The following is a 16,259-nucleotide window of genomic DNA, read 5'->3' on the forward strand; positions in this document are numbered from 1 at the left end:
GGCCTGTGCTGCTCCCCGGGGCCTCCTGCTCGCTGTCGGGGGGGCTGACGTCAGCGTGTCCCCCTCCCCCACTCCCGTACCGGGGAGCGACTGCTGTCTCAACTGGCTGACCTACTGAAAAGGGCAAGTCCTGAGTGTGGGGCCCTCGTCCTTAAAGAGGCAATGCTCGTCTCTCTCTCTGACACCCACGGGGGGGGGGGGGGGTTGTGTGTCTCTCTCATGCACACACAGTGTGTCTTTGTCACTCTCACAGTGGGTGTCACTCATGTACACACAGAGTGTGTCTTTGTCACTCTCACAGTGGGTGTCACTCATGCACACACAGAGTGTGTCTTTGTCACTCTCACAGTGGGTGTCACTCATGCACACACAGAGTGTGTCTTTGTCACTCTCACAGTGGGTGTCACTCATGCACACACACACACACACACACACACACACGAGTGTGTCTTTGTCACACACACGGCGTGTGTCTCACACACACGTTGCCGGCACAGAGTGCCCGAGGCAAGCCACAGTTGGGTTTGTTGTGTGTCTCTGCCAGGCTGCGTCTCCTCCCTCCATGGGTGCCGCCTTGTAGAGTGGGGGGCTACATTAACAACGCCGTGTTCACCCCCGAGGGCTCAGCCCAGCACTAGTTCATCATTTAGCAGCGAGGCATCGGGGAAGTAGCCCACCCCCTCCCTCCACCACCCCAACCAAGCGAAAAAAATGTCCCTGGAGCCTAACACCATCCCCCCACCCCCCATTTACATTAACTCTTTTGGGGAAATTGGATTCACTTAACATCATTTTGCTTAACGTAGCATGTTTCAGGAATGTAACTACCACGTTGAGGGAGGAATTACTGTACAGTTCTGCTGCCCTCGATTCACACAACAAGGTTAACAACCCTTTATTACTCCTGCCCCAACAAGAGGGAAACTGGGGATCCAACACCAGCCAAAAGTGATCATTTGGGCAAGCAGTCCCATCACGCTGAGCACCTAGGCAGGGTGGCTGTGAGATCAGCTCCTGAAATCCTCTTCCACAGCTCATCAAGATGCCAGGGGAGGACTCATTCAGACTCCGCTTTCGTATGCAAGGCCTAGCTCTGAATACTTGCTGCAGCTGTGGTTTGATTCTGGTGGCTTCCAATAAAACACAGGGAATGCTCCTAGAGCAGCAGTTCTCAACAGGGGGGCTGTGGGGCCCTGCAGCTAAAACCCAGAGCCCAAGCCCCAACACTTCCCATGGGGCTGAAGCCAGGAGCTGGGGTGTTGAAGCCCCTATCCTCAGCACCCCCCACGGGGCTAAAGCCAGGAACAGCTGGCTGAATTCCAGAGCCCCGAGCCCCAGTACTCCCCACAGGGCAGAAGCTGATAGCCCATGGGCAGAGTTGGGGGGCACAGGGGGCATTGCTCCCCCCCAATCTACAGGGCAAGAGCAGGGCAGTCTTGGGGCAGCTCCACCCCCCGCACCTCCTTCTCTCCCCACCCCCTGGCCAGGTCGGAGGCAGGAAGCCAGAGGGGGGGTTCCCTGGTCTTCTGCTGCTGTAGGGGGTTGAAGCTGTTCCATAGCTCCCAGCCCCCCCTTTAGAGCTACCTGGACGGGGGACCCAGGTCCGTGGCTGGCAGAGCCCTCAAGGAAACAGGGACTGCAGAGGAGCCCTCCTGGCACACAGCCCCTGCCTGCACACAGACCCAGCTACCCCACCCACACACAGCCCCTACCCACTCCCTCCCTGCACCCTGAGCTACCTCCTGCCCACACAAAGCCCCTAGCTACCCCCTCCCTGCCCCCTGAGCTGTTTTCAAACTTTTTGAGCTGAGCCCCCCACCTTTGAGTTATAATTTTTGGTTGCACCCCCACACACACACCTTTGTTTGGCTGTTTGTGTTTTTCTTTTTCTTTCAGGTTATTTCAGTTACAGGGTCAAATTTGCAAAAAGAAAAGGAGTACTTGTGGCACCTTAGAGACTAACCAATTTATTTGAGCATGAGCTTTCGTGAGCTAAGGTGCCACAAGTATTCCTTTTCTAATTGGGATTGTATGTTTGGGGACAGTTTGAGCCCTTGTTCCCTTGATCAGCCTCGTGCTCACCCTCCCCCTGTGCGATTAACAAGGGGGTAGGGCTGACCTAGGAGGGAAGGCCTTAAACGCCAGAGGCTAAGCAACCCGTGGGAGCTAGCGAGCAGGGGAGTTTGAGAGAGGGAGTTTTGGCAGGAGGGAGTCGTAACATTACCGTGATGGTTAGGAAGGGCCCCGTCTCCTCCACCTGCGCCCAGGGCCAGTGCAACCACTAGGCAACTAGGCAGCCGCCTAGGGTACCAACTTATTGGGGGCAGCCAAAAGCGCGCTCTGGGGAGGTGGTGGAGCGGAGGTGAGCTGGGGCAGGGGGGCACGGAGAGGGCCGCCTGGAGCAAGTAGCAGGGGGGAACAGCGCACAAGGGAACCATTCCCCAGCTCACCTCTGCTCTGCTTCTCTCCCTCCCAGGCTTGCGGCGCCAAACAGCTGATTGGCGCCGCAAGCCTGGGAGGCGGGAGAGGTGGGGCGGCAGCGGCGTGCTCGGGGAGGAGGCGGAGTAGAGATGAGCTGGGGTGGGGAGCTGGCGTACGGCTCCCCAGGCTGGGGGGGGTTGGGAAGCTGCCGGGGGGCACGTCTCAGGATGGAGGGGGGGGCAGGGAGCTGCCGCAGGGCTCCCCAGGGGGGAACGGGGCACGAGGTGGAAGTTTCACCTAGGGCACGAAACATCCTTGCACCGGCCCTGCCTGCAGCTGTATCCAAACAGAGACCCTAACCATGGATGCCTCTGCCCAGATGCTGGTGTGGGTTTGCAGAGACTGTGGCCTGCATTTCCCACTCACGGGAAGCTAGAGTGGGGGGGACCATCCAGTGTGAAAGGTACCTGCTGGTGAAATCTCTCAGAAAGCAGGTGGGAGAGCTACAGGAGGAGGTGGCTAGGCTGAGGAGCATCCGTACCTACGAGGAATTCCTTGAGAGTATTCATGTGGAGACATCCAAGGCTGAGGACACTATCCAGCTAGAGAGGATGGCTGTCATACCACCAGAGGAGGAGGACATGGCTCTGTCACAGGGAGGACACTGGCTGCTGGTTACTTCTGGCAGCAGGCAGTGCTCCCCCCCTACTCCCTACCCACCCACCATGGTGACGGAGAATAGTTATGCTGCCTTGGCAACGAGTGAGGAATCACCCCCAAAGGTTGAAGAGTAGAAGCCATGTACCCCCAAGGCTGGGAGGATCACAGCCACCACTCCCAGGAGGGAACATAGGGTAGTGGTCGTTGGAGACTCTCTCTGAGGGGGACGGAGGCACCCATCTGTCGCCCTGACATGGCATCCCGGGAAGTATGCTGCCAGTCAGGGGCCCATATCCGAGATGTGAGAGATTGTCGAGGATCATCCGGCCGACTGACTACTACCCCATGCTACTCATCCATGTGGGCTACTCGTCCAAGGGTGAGGGAGTTGGGAGCACAGGTACTGGTCTCTTCAGTCCTTCCAGTCAAGGCGAGGGGCCTCGGCAGAGACAGAAGCATCCTGGAGGTGAATGCCTGGCTGCGAGGATGGTGTTGCCAGGAGGAGGGCTTCGGCTTCGGCTCCCTTAACCACAGGATGCTGTTCCAGGAAGCAGGTTTCAGAGGAACAGCCGTGTTAGTCTGTATTCGCAAAAAGAAAAGGAGTACTTGTGGCACCTTAGAGACTAACCAATTTATTTGAGCATGAGCTTTCGTGAGCTACAGCTCACTTCAGAAGGATGCTAAACAGAGATGGGAGCCACCTACACAGGAAGGGGAAGAGCATATCTGCCCTAACAGTTCATCTGCATTGGTGGTTCAGTGGTAGAATTCTCGCCTGCCACGCGGGAGGCCCGGGTTCGATTCCCGGCCAATGCAATGATGGATTTTTTGGCTCTGTGATGCAACTGATCACAAACTAGCAACATGTCTGCACGCAGAGGTCAGGAGTCCTGAGCAACGTTTCAGTCCAGTGCTGAGTCTTGGGTGCTCCTGGTCGTCTTCGGTGCCAGTGAACTTTCCCCAACAAACCCCTTCGGTGCCCTCCTCCGCCGCTCTCTGCAAAGCTACACAGAGCGACAGCCTCCCCACTTCACTAACTAGCAGCCTTCCTCCTTATTCCCAATGCAGAGTCACAAGCCCCAGTACTCACGGCCCCGTGCAGCTCTGGGCTGCAGTGGTACTGGGTCCAGCTCCGGCCTGTCCTCCTCAGGCGATTCCCCCCCGGCACAGTGCTCCTCCTGGCTCACCCTGTCCTTCCCCGGCTTCAGGCAGGTTCTCTCTCCTTCACTTTGTCCAGGGCCTCCCTGCTGCAGCCCTTCTTCCCCGCTCGCCCCAGAGCCACACCCCCAAGTTTCCCTCCTTTCTCTCACTGCTCCCCCTCCCCAGTAGGAAAAAGATTTAAAGGGGCCATGCCCTCTAAACCCCAAGGGGTTACATGTACATGCAGTGCTACTGTTCCAGTCCGGGGCTCTGCCGATGCCCCTCGAGCATTCCCGGTGAGGGAATGCAGTTTTACTTTGGTGCAGAAACCGAAAAGGCCTTGAGAGTCTAACCTGGGCCTTGGAGCCCTGCAGGCCGAGCATCCTGCTTTCACAGGGAGCCTAATAGACTCTGAGTCACCTTGTTCCTCAGGATTAGACTGCCTGCTGGAAACCCGGATGAGATGAGCCCTTGGATTTTCACTTTGGGGTCTGAGTTTCTTCTCTCCCCTGGTGATTGCTTTGCAGGACGGGTCTGAGCAAGCGCAATCGAACCTCCGATTCCTTTCCATCCTGAAAGAGCCGTTCCAGGAGCTGTCCACACTGCGGCCCAGAGACATCCCTAACAAGCTTCCCCACCTCATCAGCCTGGTCCGCATCATATGGGTCAACTCCCTGTTGGGGACACTGGGGCATGGCCACTAGGTAACTCGAGGGGATGGAAGACCACGAGTGTCGATGAAGCCCCCTTGCACTAGGCCCCGGTGTCCTTGGCCCCCCCTCCTGCCTGGAGGCACTCGCAGCAGCTCTGCCTACTCGGCCCAAGTGTCCTTGGCCCCCCCCGCCTGGAGGCACACACAGCAGTTATGCTGAGAATCTGCAACAGTATGTTGCAGAGTCAGACTGCCTGAAACTAAGCAAGGCCAAACAGGGGAGATATGGAAGAACAATGCTGAATAAAGCAGATTTATGTAGAGTTTAACAAATGATACAGAGAATCAGGGAACTAGCTGGGAACTGGATTGGCTGGCTATATGAATACTTGGGGCAGCTTGCTATTGGATAAGTATGCTAGGAAAAAGGATGTATAAAAGCCTGTGTAACTTCCTGCTCTGTTGTGCAGGATTTGAGATTTTATTCTCCCTGTACCTTTTTGCAGCTGCAAATAAACTTTTCTGCTTCTCCACCCCGTTGTGATTATTGGGTGTAGCACACCGGGTAACGAACCACTCAAGCTGTTGTTCAGCCTCTCGGCACTGGGTGCCGGCAACATCCCCATATTACAATACCAGAGAGAGAATCACAGCCCTCTTCCGAAAGGTGGGGGGCTAGTGGGTCAGAGCAAGGGGGGCGCTGGGAGCCAGGACTCCCGGTTCTATTCCTAGCTCTGAGAGGGTCTACTTGGTTAGAGCAGGGATGCGATATAGCTCACCTTGGTACCTTTGCCCAGACTGTCAAAAGGTGGGCCAGAGACATCCAGCCCACTAGGGACAAACTGAAACACGCTCGGTGGCTGGGAGACGGGAATGAGTGGAACTAGTGAGCCGGATGGGAAAGGCCCTGTGTCCCAGTCCCCTAAAGCAGCCACTCCCTTCTGCCTGGCTCCAGCCTCCCTTCCCTGATTCTCCTGAGCTGTAAAAACCGTAATCTATCATTATGATTAGGGATGTCAGGTTTAAGTGGGTGCCTGGTCCTTGAAAATTAAGTCTAAATGTTACTTGTCTGCTTCAGATTCAGATTTGTAGAGCTGGATCAATATTTTATAAGACAAAGACATTAACGCGCAAGCCAGGCAAATACAGCTGAGTGAGGATTATGTACTTGAGCTTTGCTCTCAGGGTCTGTGATCTCCCCAGAGCTCCTGGATAGGATAATCCCCCCGTGTCTTCCTACAGCCCTGTCTCCCTGTCAGTGGGAAGAGATTCTGGGGCATCTCAAAGACTGTGAGCTCTTCCAGCCTTTCCTGGGGCTCTCTTGGGAGAGGGAACAGAGAGACGGTCTGCAGGCTTGATGTGCCCTTTGGGGGCTGATCCTCAATTCAAATAACGTGCATTTGTGAAATCCTATCCTGGGATTCATGTCCGAGACCCCAGAACCTGAGGTCTGTGAGCAAGGAATCTCTGGGTGACGTTCCTATCCCTTGTGCCAGCAGGGCACTGCCTTCTGTCCCCAGAGCGGTGCTCTACCTTTTCTGCAAGGCCTGGACGATAAACATGCGGCTGACTCTGCGAAGCAATGGAGCTAACATGCCCACCTAGGAGAGTCTACTCCCCAACTCGGTGCCTGCCTCTGAGGCGGCTGTTGGGCACAACAAACATTTTCTCCTTCCGCACTTCTAACAGGCTCTCCGGGAAAGGCTGGGTCCTGGACCAGACTAGCATCTTTGCCCAAGTGGATGCCTTTGTTCAGCGCTGCAAAGACCTCCTGGAGGTACGTGGAAGTGGCACGTGATTCCCCCTTCGCAGTGACAGGACTAGGACATGGCCTGGCATTGCCCTGCGGGATGATACTCTCACTGCAGCATTGGCACCCTGGCATCGTTGTGAGAGGAGGCTGCATCTCAGCCTCACAATTATTGGTGTTCATTTACTTCGAGCCAACGGCTGCTCTCAGGTGCACCAGGACAAATCCATCTGTTTCCACGACAGAGCAGTTTGGTGCTCAGCGTTTTGTACCGTGCCTGAGACAAGTAGCAGGTGCTGTGTAGTGATCGTTAACAGCTCAGTGCCTGGCATCAAACACTCCCCACACCGAAAGCACAGTAGCGTTCAGCCCAGTGTGCTGTGGGGAGCTGCGCGGGCGGTACACTGCCCTATGTGACAGTGGGGAGCCCCACCAAGGAGGTAGACAGCCCTGGGTGGTGGTGGGAACGCAGCCTTCTGCATCAGCTGATCGTCCCTGCCGCTTCAGGTAGATTTCGTTACAGTGCCCCATTCTGGCGGCGATGTGTGGAGAACTGGCAGATGCTCCTTCCCCGCAACGCATGCAACGTCGTCACATCATGCCATGCTGCCCTGCGTGGGTTGTTGTGAGCTGTGGAAGGGCTGCTCCCAGACTGGTTAGCTGGGCAGTACGGGGGTGTTGACAGCCCCTAGGTTATGTCAACGAGTGCATCCCCCAGATGAAGTGGGGAGACCAGCCCCTGGATGGGCAGTGGGTTGCTGGTGCAGCTGCTGCATTGCATGGGCTCAGCTGGCCTCTTTCCTCCCCTAGGCCATCAAGCGCACCTTTGACAAGAAAGCCGTGGATGTCTACATGCTGTTCAACAGAGAGCTCGCCCTGGTCAACAAAGAGCTGAGCAAGAAGCTGCCATTCCTGCCGGCACACATGTGCCATTATGCGGGCCTGGCGCACTGGCTGCGGGCTCTGCACCGGCGCATCGACAGACCCCTAAAGGTGAGTATCCCACATCCATGGCAAGACCCTGTTCCAGCGTCCATCTCTCCCTGTCTCATGCCGCCATGTCAGGGGCCCTTTCTATCTCTGTCGAATGGGACAGAGCTCTCCTTGGGGGCCTGTTAGCACTGCCCCATAGTCAGCTGCAGAGTGGCTCTTGGAGAGACATAAGAAAGCTCCTTCACCCCAAAGTCTGCCTGTCAGAGAGAGAGGGCAGGACTGACAACCCAGCCGACTCCTGGGCACTAGTTAGACCAATGTACCCATCTCGCCCAGTAGCCCTGCCTTCCTGATGCATCGGGTCAGATCACTGGTCCGTGTAGTGTGGTATCCCTGCCTTCACGCAGCACCGACCCAGACAAATGGTTCATCTCGTCGGATATCTCTGCCTCCGACAGGGGCCAACACCTACTGCTTCCAGGAGTAACATGCCACCCCGTTTCAGGCCAGCACTATCCTGTGTTGCTTGGGGGAGTGCGTGTGTGGGCACAGACACATGTATGTTTGAAGCCATTCTGACGCTCCGCCGGGGACCCCCTTCCTCCCGGTATCTTGAAGACTTGGAATTTCTGCCCAAGCAATTGTCGTGGCAGATGTTGTTTTTATTCATCTAACTACCTCATCTGTTTTTGACTCTTTGCCTCAATAACATTCTCTGTCAGTGAGTTCCTTTGACAGGTTTAATTCTACGTTGTGTAACAACAAAACAGCATTTCCAGCATCAATCACAAAACTTCCAGTATGTGCAGGCTTGCAACTGCCAAATCTAGGTCTGAAAATCACCTCTGCCTTTCCTACCTGCCCAGCCCAGGGCTCGGCATTCTGGGGCTCACCTCTCTTCTGTCTGGCAAACACCTCATGGCTCATGTCTCTCTGTCCTGCATTAGGGGTTAGTCATACAATCACGGGCTGCACCAGCCCCAGCACGTCGCTCTGGTGGGTACGCAGGAACTGATTGTAGAAATACCTCCTGCTCCTATTTCTCATTTTGAAGGATCTCAAAGCACTTTACAAGCTATAGACTTGCAATGATCGCTTCACACACCATGGAAAGGCAGTTTCCCCTGGGGTGGAGCATTGCAGGAGTTTGCCAGCCACACACCAGTGTTGCACAGGGGTAGCTAACCCAGCACTGACATGCAGCTGCCCCTGGCGTGGGACACAACCGCTGTTCAACAGTATTGCTGCTCAGCAGTTTAAAACAGGACGCAAAGGAGAAGCCCTTGGCCGGCTGAAATTACAGTAGGAGTCACCGAGGATGGCATTTGGCCAGGACATCACTTTTCTACCCAGTGCCCTCTACATATTCCCGCTTCTGTGCTGGGCTCTGCACAGAGTTGGAACTCCCTAGCGAGTAGAGACGGCTGGGGCCTCAAGAACGCTTTCTTGGGGCATCTCAATTGGGCCTGTAGTTATATAGGGGTCACGCAGCCTCCACCTTCCTCAGTTTCTTCTGTTACCCCTTGAGAGTCCAGTGATGTAGAGGGGAACAAGTAGGGCGAGAGGAGGTGGGCGGGGAGCTTGAGTAGGGAGAACTCCAGGGTCACAACTCTCATTTTGCATCCCCTCTGAAAGAGGGCACCTCCAGCGCAGCTCTGACTCAGCCCTGCTGCTCACCCGTCAATTGCTTTTGGTTGCCCTAAGGTTGTTTGTGCACGTGTTGGTTTCTTTATCGCGCTGGTCTGAAAGAGCTGAATGTCCAGTGTGAATTTTATCTTCGGATTTCACTTGTTCTCCAAGCAGTCAGCTAATGACCTAGCCATGTTTGGGGAGTGCAGGGCTGGGACAGCAAGGGGCTGTGAGTGGGGACTGAGGGGCATCAGCAGAGGTAGGGGTGTGTGTGTGAGTGTGTGTGTGTAGTCCAGAGTTGCAATAGCCAGGGGGTGGGGAGGAGACCCTGCTGCATGTACCTATCAAGGGCCCAATCCATGGAGCCAGACTGATTGCACCAGCATGTGCCACACCCATCCCTTTTACAGACCGAGCATGGCCACGTCTCTGCGCCTTGCTTTGTCGACCTGTTTTCCCAGCCTCGTATCCTTTTTGGGGACTCACCGTTGACCTGTCTGGAGACAGGCCCGTTCTGTGGGTTGGTGGGAGGAATGCACTGCATAGATCTGAATTGTTGATGGGGCTGGAAGCCTGACTCATCTCGCCCTCCTTGCCCCCTTAGGATCATTGCTATGCTGTCCCCAGAGGAGAGGGCCTTGTTCAAGGAGTGGATCCGATACCTGGACAGGAAGATCCAGCCCGGCTTGAAGAAGCTGCACTGGTCTCTGAAAGGGGCCAGTGCTACCTTCATCAATGAGTGCTGACTGCACGCGAGCAAGGTGAGCTTTCCTCTGACCTCCGTGGCCCCCATGCCCGACTAGCTGGCCCCAAGGCTCCATCCTTCCTCCACAGAGATCTCAATTAACAGATGGTTAAGGGGTCTCCAGCTGCCGGCATCCCATTGATCTGTACTCTGCTCAGTCTGCCTAGGCTTGGGTGTAGTGGGAGAAAGTCTGAACATGGGTGTTCTCTGCTTAATACGCGTCTCTGGAGGTAGGGAGCAGAGAACCCAGCCTGGCAGACAACACCCCCCGGTTAGGGAGTGAGGAAGAGGTAGAGACAGGGAACCCTCTCTGCCCCCAGGATCCAGGTGGGGAGCAAAGGGAGAGCCTCCCACCCCTCAGCCTCATGCCTGCCTCGCCCAGGTGGAGCCGTAGCTGGTCAGTTTCACCTCGGTCAAACCCTGGGGCCCTAAGGTGCCTGATCAGAGTGCTGCCTGCCCTGAGCCTGCCTTGCGGCCACTGGCCCTCAGGTGCAGACCATTGTGAACGAATACAAGGCAGCCACCCTGGCCATCGCTCGCAGTGCCCAGCAGATCAGCGAGGCACTGCTGGTGCGGATCACCGGCAAGCGGGTCTACAATGACTTGGAGTTTGAGGAGGACCAGAAGGAGCACCGTGCCTGGGTGCAGCAGAAGCTGATGGATATCCACGAGGAGGTCACCAGCATCATGCGGCAAACCTATGAAGTCTTCAAACACGATAGCGCCGAGGTAAGGCCAGGGCCGGGCCAGGCAGCTCCCAGCAGGCCGTGCTCTGTCCGCCTCCTGGAGCAGGTCCCAGCATGCAGTGCTTGGTTTTGATTCTGTCAGGAGACCTGTGTGTAAGGACCTGTGTTCTCAGAGACCTTCTTCTGCCACCTGCAACTTCTCCTTCTTCTCCAACAGCTGACCCTGCCCACCCACCTATCTACCTGACTCCATTCACTTGCCTCCCTCCCTCACCACCGCCTCCCCAGCAGCACTGAAGGGTCAGGGCCCAGGTCATAGAGGTATTCTGGGTTCTTTTTCTGCCTTTGAAGCGTCAGAGGTCGGCCACAGCCAGAGATGGGACACAGGGCTGGTGCTCTCTGGTGGTCCAGAGAATCCTCTCTCTAGCTGCCTGGCCAGTGGGTCTAACTCACCTGCTCAGTGCCCTACCGATCACCAGATTTGGGGTCAGGAAGGAATTCCCCCCCCAGGTCAGATTGGCAAGGACCTTGGCATTTTTAGCATCCTCTGCAGGATGGGGCATGGATTGCCTGCTGAGATCATCTGGGCATGCCTCACCTAGTCAGTTCCCAGTCGTCACAGGGGCTTTGGACATGGCTGGCTCGTCGGTCTTGCCCGTTTTCTCCCTGTAGGGCCCAACAGTTTAGTCTTACGAAGACTGAGGTACTTTAGTCTAACTCGGTATAAGGGCACTGGGTGAAATGTAGTGATCTGTGATATACAGCAGGCCCTTAGGGCTTAAATTCTGTGGCCCTCAGTTTCTTTCTGCAGCAAGCTGTGGGCATATGGCCTGTCATAAATATAAAGGGAAGGGTAAACCCCTTTAAAATCCCTCCTGGCCAGAGGAAAAATCCTCTCACCTGTAAAGGGTTAAGAAGCTAGGATAACCTTGCTGGCACCTGACCAAAATGACCAATGAGGAGACAAGATACTTTCAAAAGCTGGGGGGAGGAAAAAACAAAGAGTCTGTCTGTGTGATGCTTTTGCCGGGGACAGAACAGGAATGGAGTCTTAGAATTTAGTAAATAATCTAGCTAGATATGCATTAGATTATGATTTCTTTAAATGGCTGAGAAATTAAGCTGTGCTGAATAGAATGGATATTCCAGTCTGTGTGTCTTTTTGTAACTTATGGTTTTGCCGAGAGGGATTCTCTATGTTTTGAATCTAATTACCCTGTAAGGTATTTACCATCCTGATTTTACAGAGGTGATTCTGTTTTACTTTTTACTTGTATTAAAATCCTTCTTTGCAGAAACTGAATGCTTGTTCATTGTTCTTAAGATCCAAGGGTTTGGGTCTGTGGTCACCTATGCAAATTGGTGAGGATTTTTACCAAACCTTCCCCAGGAAGTGGGGTGCAAGGGTTGGAAGGATTTTGCGGGGGAAAGACGTTTCCAAACAATGCTTTCCTAATAAATAAACCCAGATAAACGTTTGGTGGTGGCAGTGGAAGTCCAAAGGCAAAGGGTAAAATAGTTTGTACCTTGGGGAAGTTTTAACCTAAGCTGGTAAAAGTAAGCTTAGGGGGTCTTTCATGCAGGTCCCCACATCTGTACCCTAGAGTTCAGAGTGGGGAAGGAACCTTGACACGGCCCCTCTGGGCATGAGGTGACATTAGATTAGGGAGGAGGAGGTTGAGTTGCCCAGCAAATTGTACCAGCATCTAGCTGCTCTATTTTACCCTGCCCCAGTGCCCCAGCATCTGGCACTACTTCCGACAACAAAGTAGGACATTCTCTGGTTGCTTCTACCCAAATGAGTGGCAGTGAAACAGTTAAATCTGGTGTCATTTAATTTAGCACTAGCCTTTGGTGCTAACCCCCACTGAGATGAATGGGAGCAGTTCCCACCTTTCCAAGGTGGACAGACCGAGGAGCTACTTGGGTCACGTAGCGAAGGTCACCTTTGCAGCCAGAAGGGCCAGTGGCCAGAGTCAGGAGCGCAATTCTGCAGCATTCACTGTCTTTTATCCTGGCTGCCCCTTGCTCTGGTGGCTCCTCCTTGTCTACACTGCCTTTCTCAGCTGGCTTGTCTCTCCCCTCAGGTGCAGCAGTACTGGATGGCCTACACCATCAAGATGAACAGAATGATGGAAGAGGCCTTCAGGCTCAATGTCAAATGGTCCCTACTGGAACTTTCCAAGGCCATCAATGGAGATGGCAAGACTACACCTAACCCCCTGTTCAGGGTCAAGGTAATCCTACAGAACAACTACCCAGCGCCATCTGCACAGGTGAGCCCTTCCACTACAGCTTCCAGTCCACTGCAGCCCTCAGACACCCAGCTGAGCCCTGCCCCAAGGTCCCAGCCAGGAATTAGCAGCATGTCGGGGAGGGGTTAAGGCAGGAATTGAAAATGGTTCTAGGTCTGGGGCTTGCTGTGTTCAGTCCTGAATTCGTGTCCCCGCCAAAGCACAGCTTGACCCAGGGCCGGGGAGAGAGTTCAGAGCTAATATTATGCATGCCATCAGGGTCAGAAATGAATGCTGGGAGGCTGGGATTCCCAGCTGCTCAGTCGTGCCAGGATAACACATTCACTTCAAGCCTTGTCCAGGACAAGATATTTGACCTCAAAATCACGGCTGTCTGATTACCTTCTTGCTTTTCTTTCTCCCTCAACGGGCAGCTGCGTGGGCTAATCCTACCCCCCCAGGACCCTGGGTAAATCCACAGGTGACAGCTGCCTGCGCTGTCATAGCTTCCCTGCTGTTGTTACCCGAGCTAGCTGGAGCGATCAAAGCTAACTCGGGTCTGTCTACACGTGCTGCAGTCAGACCTCTCCACTGAAGTGTAGACAGACCCTCAGAGCCGGGCAAGCTGACCTTAGTGCCAGAGCAGCACCAAGCAGCTGCAGAAGGGCTTCTGCTGCATGGGGGGTGGCCAGGGGAGAAGGGAGCATGGCCCGATCATCCCTGTGGCCTGTCCTAGCTCTTCCTGGCTGGCAGCACAGGCCCGTGATGCCTTTGACCACTACTGTGGCTTTGTTGAGTCTTGTGTTGGAAATATGAGTTGTCATTAATATAAAGGGAAGGGTAACCACCTTTCTGTATACAGTGCTATAAAATCCCTCCTGGCTAGAGGCAAAGTCCTTTTACCTGTAAAGGGTTGAGAAGCTCAGGTAACCTGGCTGGCACCTGACCCAAAATGACCAATGAGGGGACAAGATACTTTCAAATCTGGAGGGGGGGAAAGGCTTTTGTCTGTCTGTGTGATACCTTTGCCAGGAACAGATCAAGGATGCAAGCCCACCAACTCCTGTAAAGTTAGTAAGTAATCTAGCTAGAAAATGCATTAGGTTTTCTTTGTTTTGGCTTGTGAAATTCGCTGTGCTGGAGGAAATGTGTATTCCTGTTTTTGATCCCTGATTCTCTGTGTTTTGAATCTGACTGCCTGTAAGATTATCTTCCATTCTGATCTTACAGAGTTGTTCTCTCTTATCTTTTTTTTTTTGTTCTTCTAATAAAGTTCTGGGGTTTTTGGGTCTTAAAAATCCAAGGCTGGTTTGTGCTCATCTTGTTTATTCTCAAGCCTCCCCAGGATAGGGGGTGTAAGGGCTTGGGGGGATATTTTGGGGAAATAGGAACTCCAAGTGGTCCTTTCCCTATTCTTTGTCTAAATCACTTGGTGGTGGCAGCATACTGTTCAAGGACAAGGTGAAATTTCTGCCTTGGGAAAGTTTTTAACCTAAGGTGGTAAAAATAAGCTTAGGGGGTCTTTCATGAGGGTCCCCACATCTGTACCCCAGAGTTCAGAGTGGGGAGGGAATCCTGACATGAGCCAGTGCAGATCATCCCCAGGAACAAGAGACCCATAAAGGTGGCTTTAAGCCACCTTTGCCCTGGTCTTGCCCCAAGCAGAGCTGTTGGACTGGGGGATTTGGCCTGTAACCTCTAGCTGCTGTGTGTGGGAGCAAGGTGAGGAAGGGGGTAGCAAGATGAAAATCGGAATGGTGGGATTTTCAGGTCGAGGATCTTGCAGCCTGCTTTTGCAGATGTGGAAATGGAATAGATTTTCCAGCGCTCACCCCGTGGATCAGTTTGTGTTCGCTGAGCAGTTGTTGCCTCTCTTCTGGGTTGGGTTCCTCTCTCTACTGGACCTGCTGTTTTGTGTTTCCAGGTGGAGTTTCCCCAACTCTGGCCCAGCTCGCGAATATGGTCAATGACATCAGCAGCCACCTCATCACCAGCATCTCTGTCTTCTGCCACCTGCCGGAGATCCTGACCAAAGGCAGATTCCTCCACGATCCCATCTCGGTTCTCGTGGGTAAGGAGACCTCACCTGCACTCACATGCTCTCTGTGGGGGCCCTGCAGCTCAGTCTAAAGGAGTCTGCAGCTGCCTTGCCGAGTTGTGCATCCACACTGTCTTGTTCCCTGCAGCCCCACGTTCAGGCACTTCCTGGGTAGACCCGGGCTCCGAGTCTCGCCGCTCTGGGATTGAAAACCCAGTGTAGTGATACCCTCTGTGTTCAGACCACAATGAACTGGCTGCGGTAACTTGGCTGGATCCTTTCTCCCACCCTATCCCTGGAGGAGACGATTCCCCAGCCTGGTATTCAGCTGTCATTCCCCCTTAGCTCAGTTTCCTTGCACTAACACTGTGGCACTTGGTAGCTGGCTTAGCAGCTACTGCGAGTCACATGTTGAGTCTAGACAGACACTGCCTGAGTATAGCCTACATCTGTCATGGAATGAGTTCCTGCCTGTGTACACCCAACCCCCTAGAAGTCATTTCCCCTTTCTGTGCCTCAGTTTCCTCCCCTTCTAACATAGGGACAATATTTCCCAGGGGACTGGTGAGGCTTTGCAAAACCAGCATGGAAGAGAAGCAAGGGGATTGACTAGGACTGGCTGTTTGGGCATCGAAACAGCTGATCACCATTCTGTTTGTCCTCCCTCCACACTCAGAGCGTGATGAAGATATCAAGAAAATCCAGGCACTGATCAGTGGTGGCATGCAGGCAAACGCCATGCACCTCCAGGCATACCTGAAGACCTGGGATGTGTACCATGAGATCTGGGAGGTCAACAAGGACTCCTTCATTAACCGCTACCGGCACCTCAACCCACTCGTGTCTTCCTTCGATGCGGACACTGCTCGGTAAGGGAGGACCTGTGTCCATGGATGCTCGAATCCTGCAATGCCCTTCATTGAACAGACGGGTCTCTTGTACCAGTAAGGATGAGGGCCAAGACCCTTCAGATTCAGGGAAGTTCGCCCTCTTACCCTTCTGAAATGGACAGAGTTCACAAGCTAAGTCGGGCCCGGCCTGTTTAATATTGAATGTGAGACCCCAGGGAAAATCAGAGTCCTGCCGAGCAGGGTGGGTGGGTCGGTAGGGGGCCCCTTGAGGTGCCAGGGAGCAGTGTGGGTGGGTGGGTAGGTAGGGGGCGCTCTCCCCACAGACAGCACTGATCCCCGTGAGGTGCAGGGAGCAGTGTGGGTGGGTGGGTCGGTAGGGGGCCCGCCCTGTTTCTTCCCGCCCAACTCCTTTAGTATGAAGAGTCTCCGAGAGGGCTGTAGGAGGCGGAGTTGGGCGGGAAGCAACAGGGCGGGCGTGGGGACGTGGGGGAAGGAGTCGGGGCAGGGCCTGAGGCAGCGG

The 16,259-nt window shown here is 54.4% G+C and overlaps 1 protein-coding gene, 1 long non-coding RNA gene and 1 other non-coding gene across 4 annotated transcripts; 2 read left to right on the top strand and 1 right to left on the bottom strand.

The window, feature by feature from the left end:
- Positions 1–870: 870 nt before the first annotated feature.
- LOC125628663 (uncharacterized) lies at positions 871–4,552 on the bottom strand. Of its 2 annotated transcripts, none has more exons than XR_012666328.1 (2): positions 4,269–4,552; positions 871–3,660 (listed from the first exon to the last, which is right to left on the bottom strand). It is a non-coding gene; the product is annotated as an uncharacterized LOC125628663 (long non-coding RNA). The 2 variants fall into 2 exon arrangements; XR_012666327.1 differs by having other exon boundaries at positions 4,172–4,552.
- TRNAG-GCC (transfer RNA glycine (anticodon GCC)) lies at positions 3,827–3,897 on the top strand. The gene has a single exon. It is a non-coding gene; the product is annotated as a tRNA-Gly (tRNA).
- Positions 4,553–6,455: 1,903 nt separating the features above from the next.
- LOC125628549 (dynein axonemal heavy chain 2) lies at positions 6,456–16,005 on the top strand. Its single transcript, XM_075123761.1, has 6 exons — positions 6,456–6,650; positions 7,434–7,616; positions 10,420–10,659; positions 12,704–12,892; positions 14,775–14,921; positions 15,565–16,005. The coding sequence occupies exons 1-5, from the start codon at positions 6,456–6,458 to the stop codon at positions 14,877–14,879; spliced, it is 912 nt and encodes a 303-aa protein (XP_074979862.1). The 3' UTR covers positions 14,880–14,921; positions 15,565–16,005.
- The last annotated feature ends 254 nt before the right edge of the window (positions 16,006–16,259 follow it).

The sequence above is a fragment of the Caretta caretta genome, chromosome 28, assembly GCF_965140235.1.
Source record: "Caretta caretta isolate rCarCar2 chromosome 28, rCarCar1.hap1, whole genome shotgun sequence".
NCBI lineage: Eukaryota > Metazoa > Chordata > Testudines > Cheloniidae > Caretta > Caretta caretta.

What these genes read in the sequence shown, in the direction of transcription:
- LOC125628549 (XM_075123761.1), top strand. Translation starts at nt 6,456, where the DNA reads ATGGAGCTAACATGCCCACCTAGGAGAGTCTACTCCCCAACTCGGTGC. An exon ending in TCAAACACGATAGCGCCGAG is followed by an intron (nt 10,660 to 12,703) that starts GTAAGGCCAGGG and finishes CTCTCCCCTCAG; the next exon opens with GTGCAGCAGTACTGGATGGC. An exon ending in ACCCAGCGCCATCTGCACAG is followed by an intron (nt 12,893 to 14,774) that starts GTGAGCCCTTCC and finishes TTGTGTTTCCAG; the next exon opens with GTGGAGTTTCCCCAACTCTG.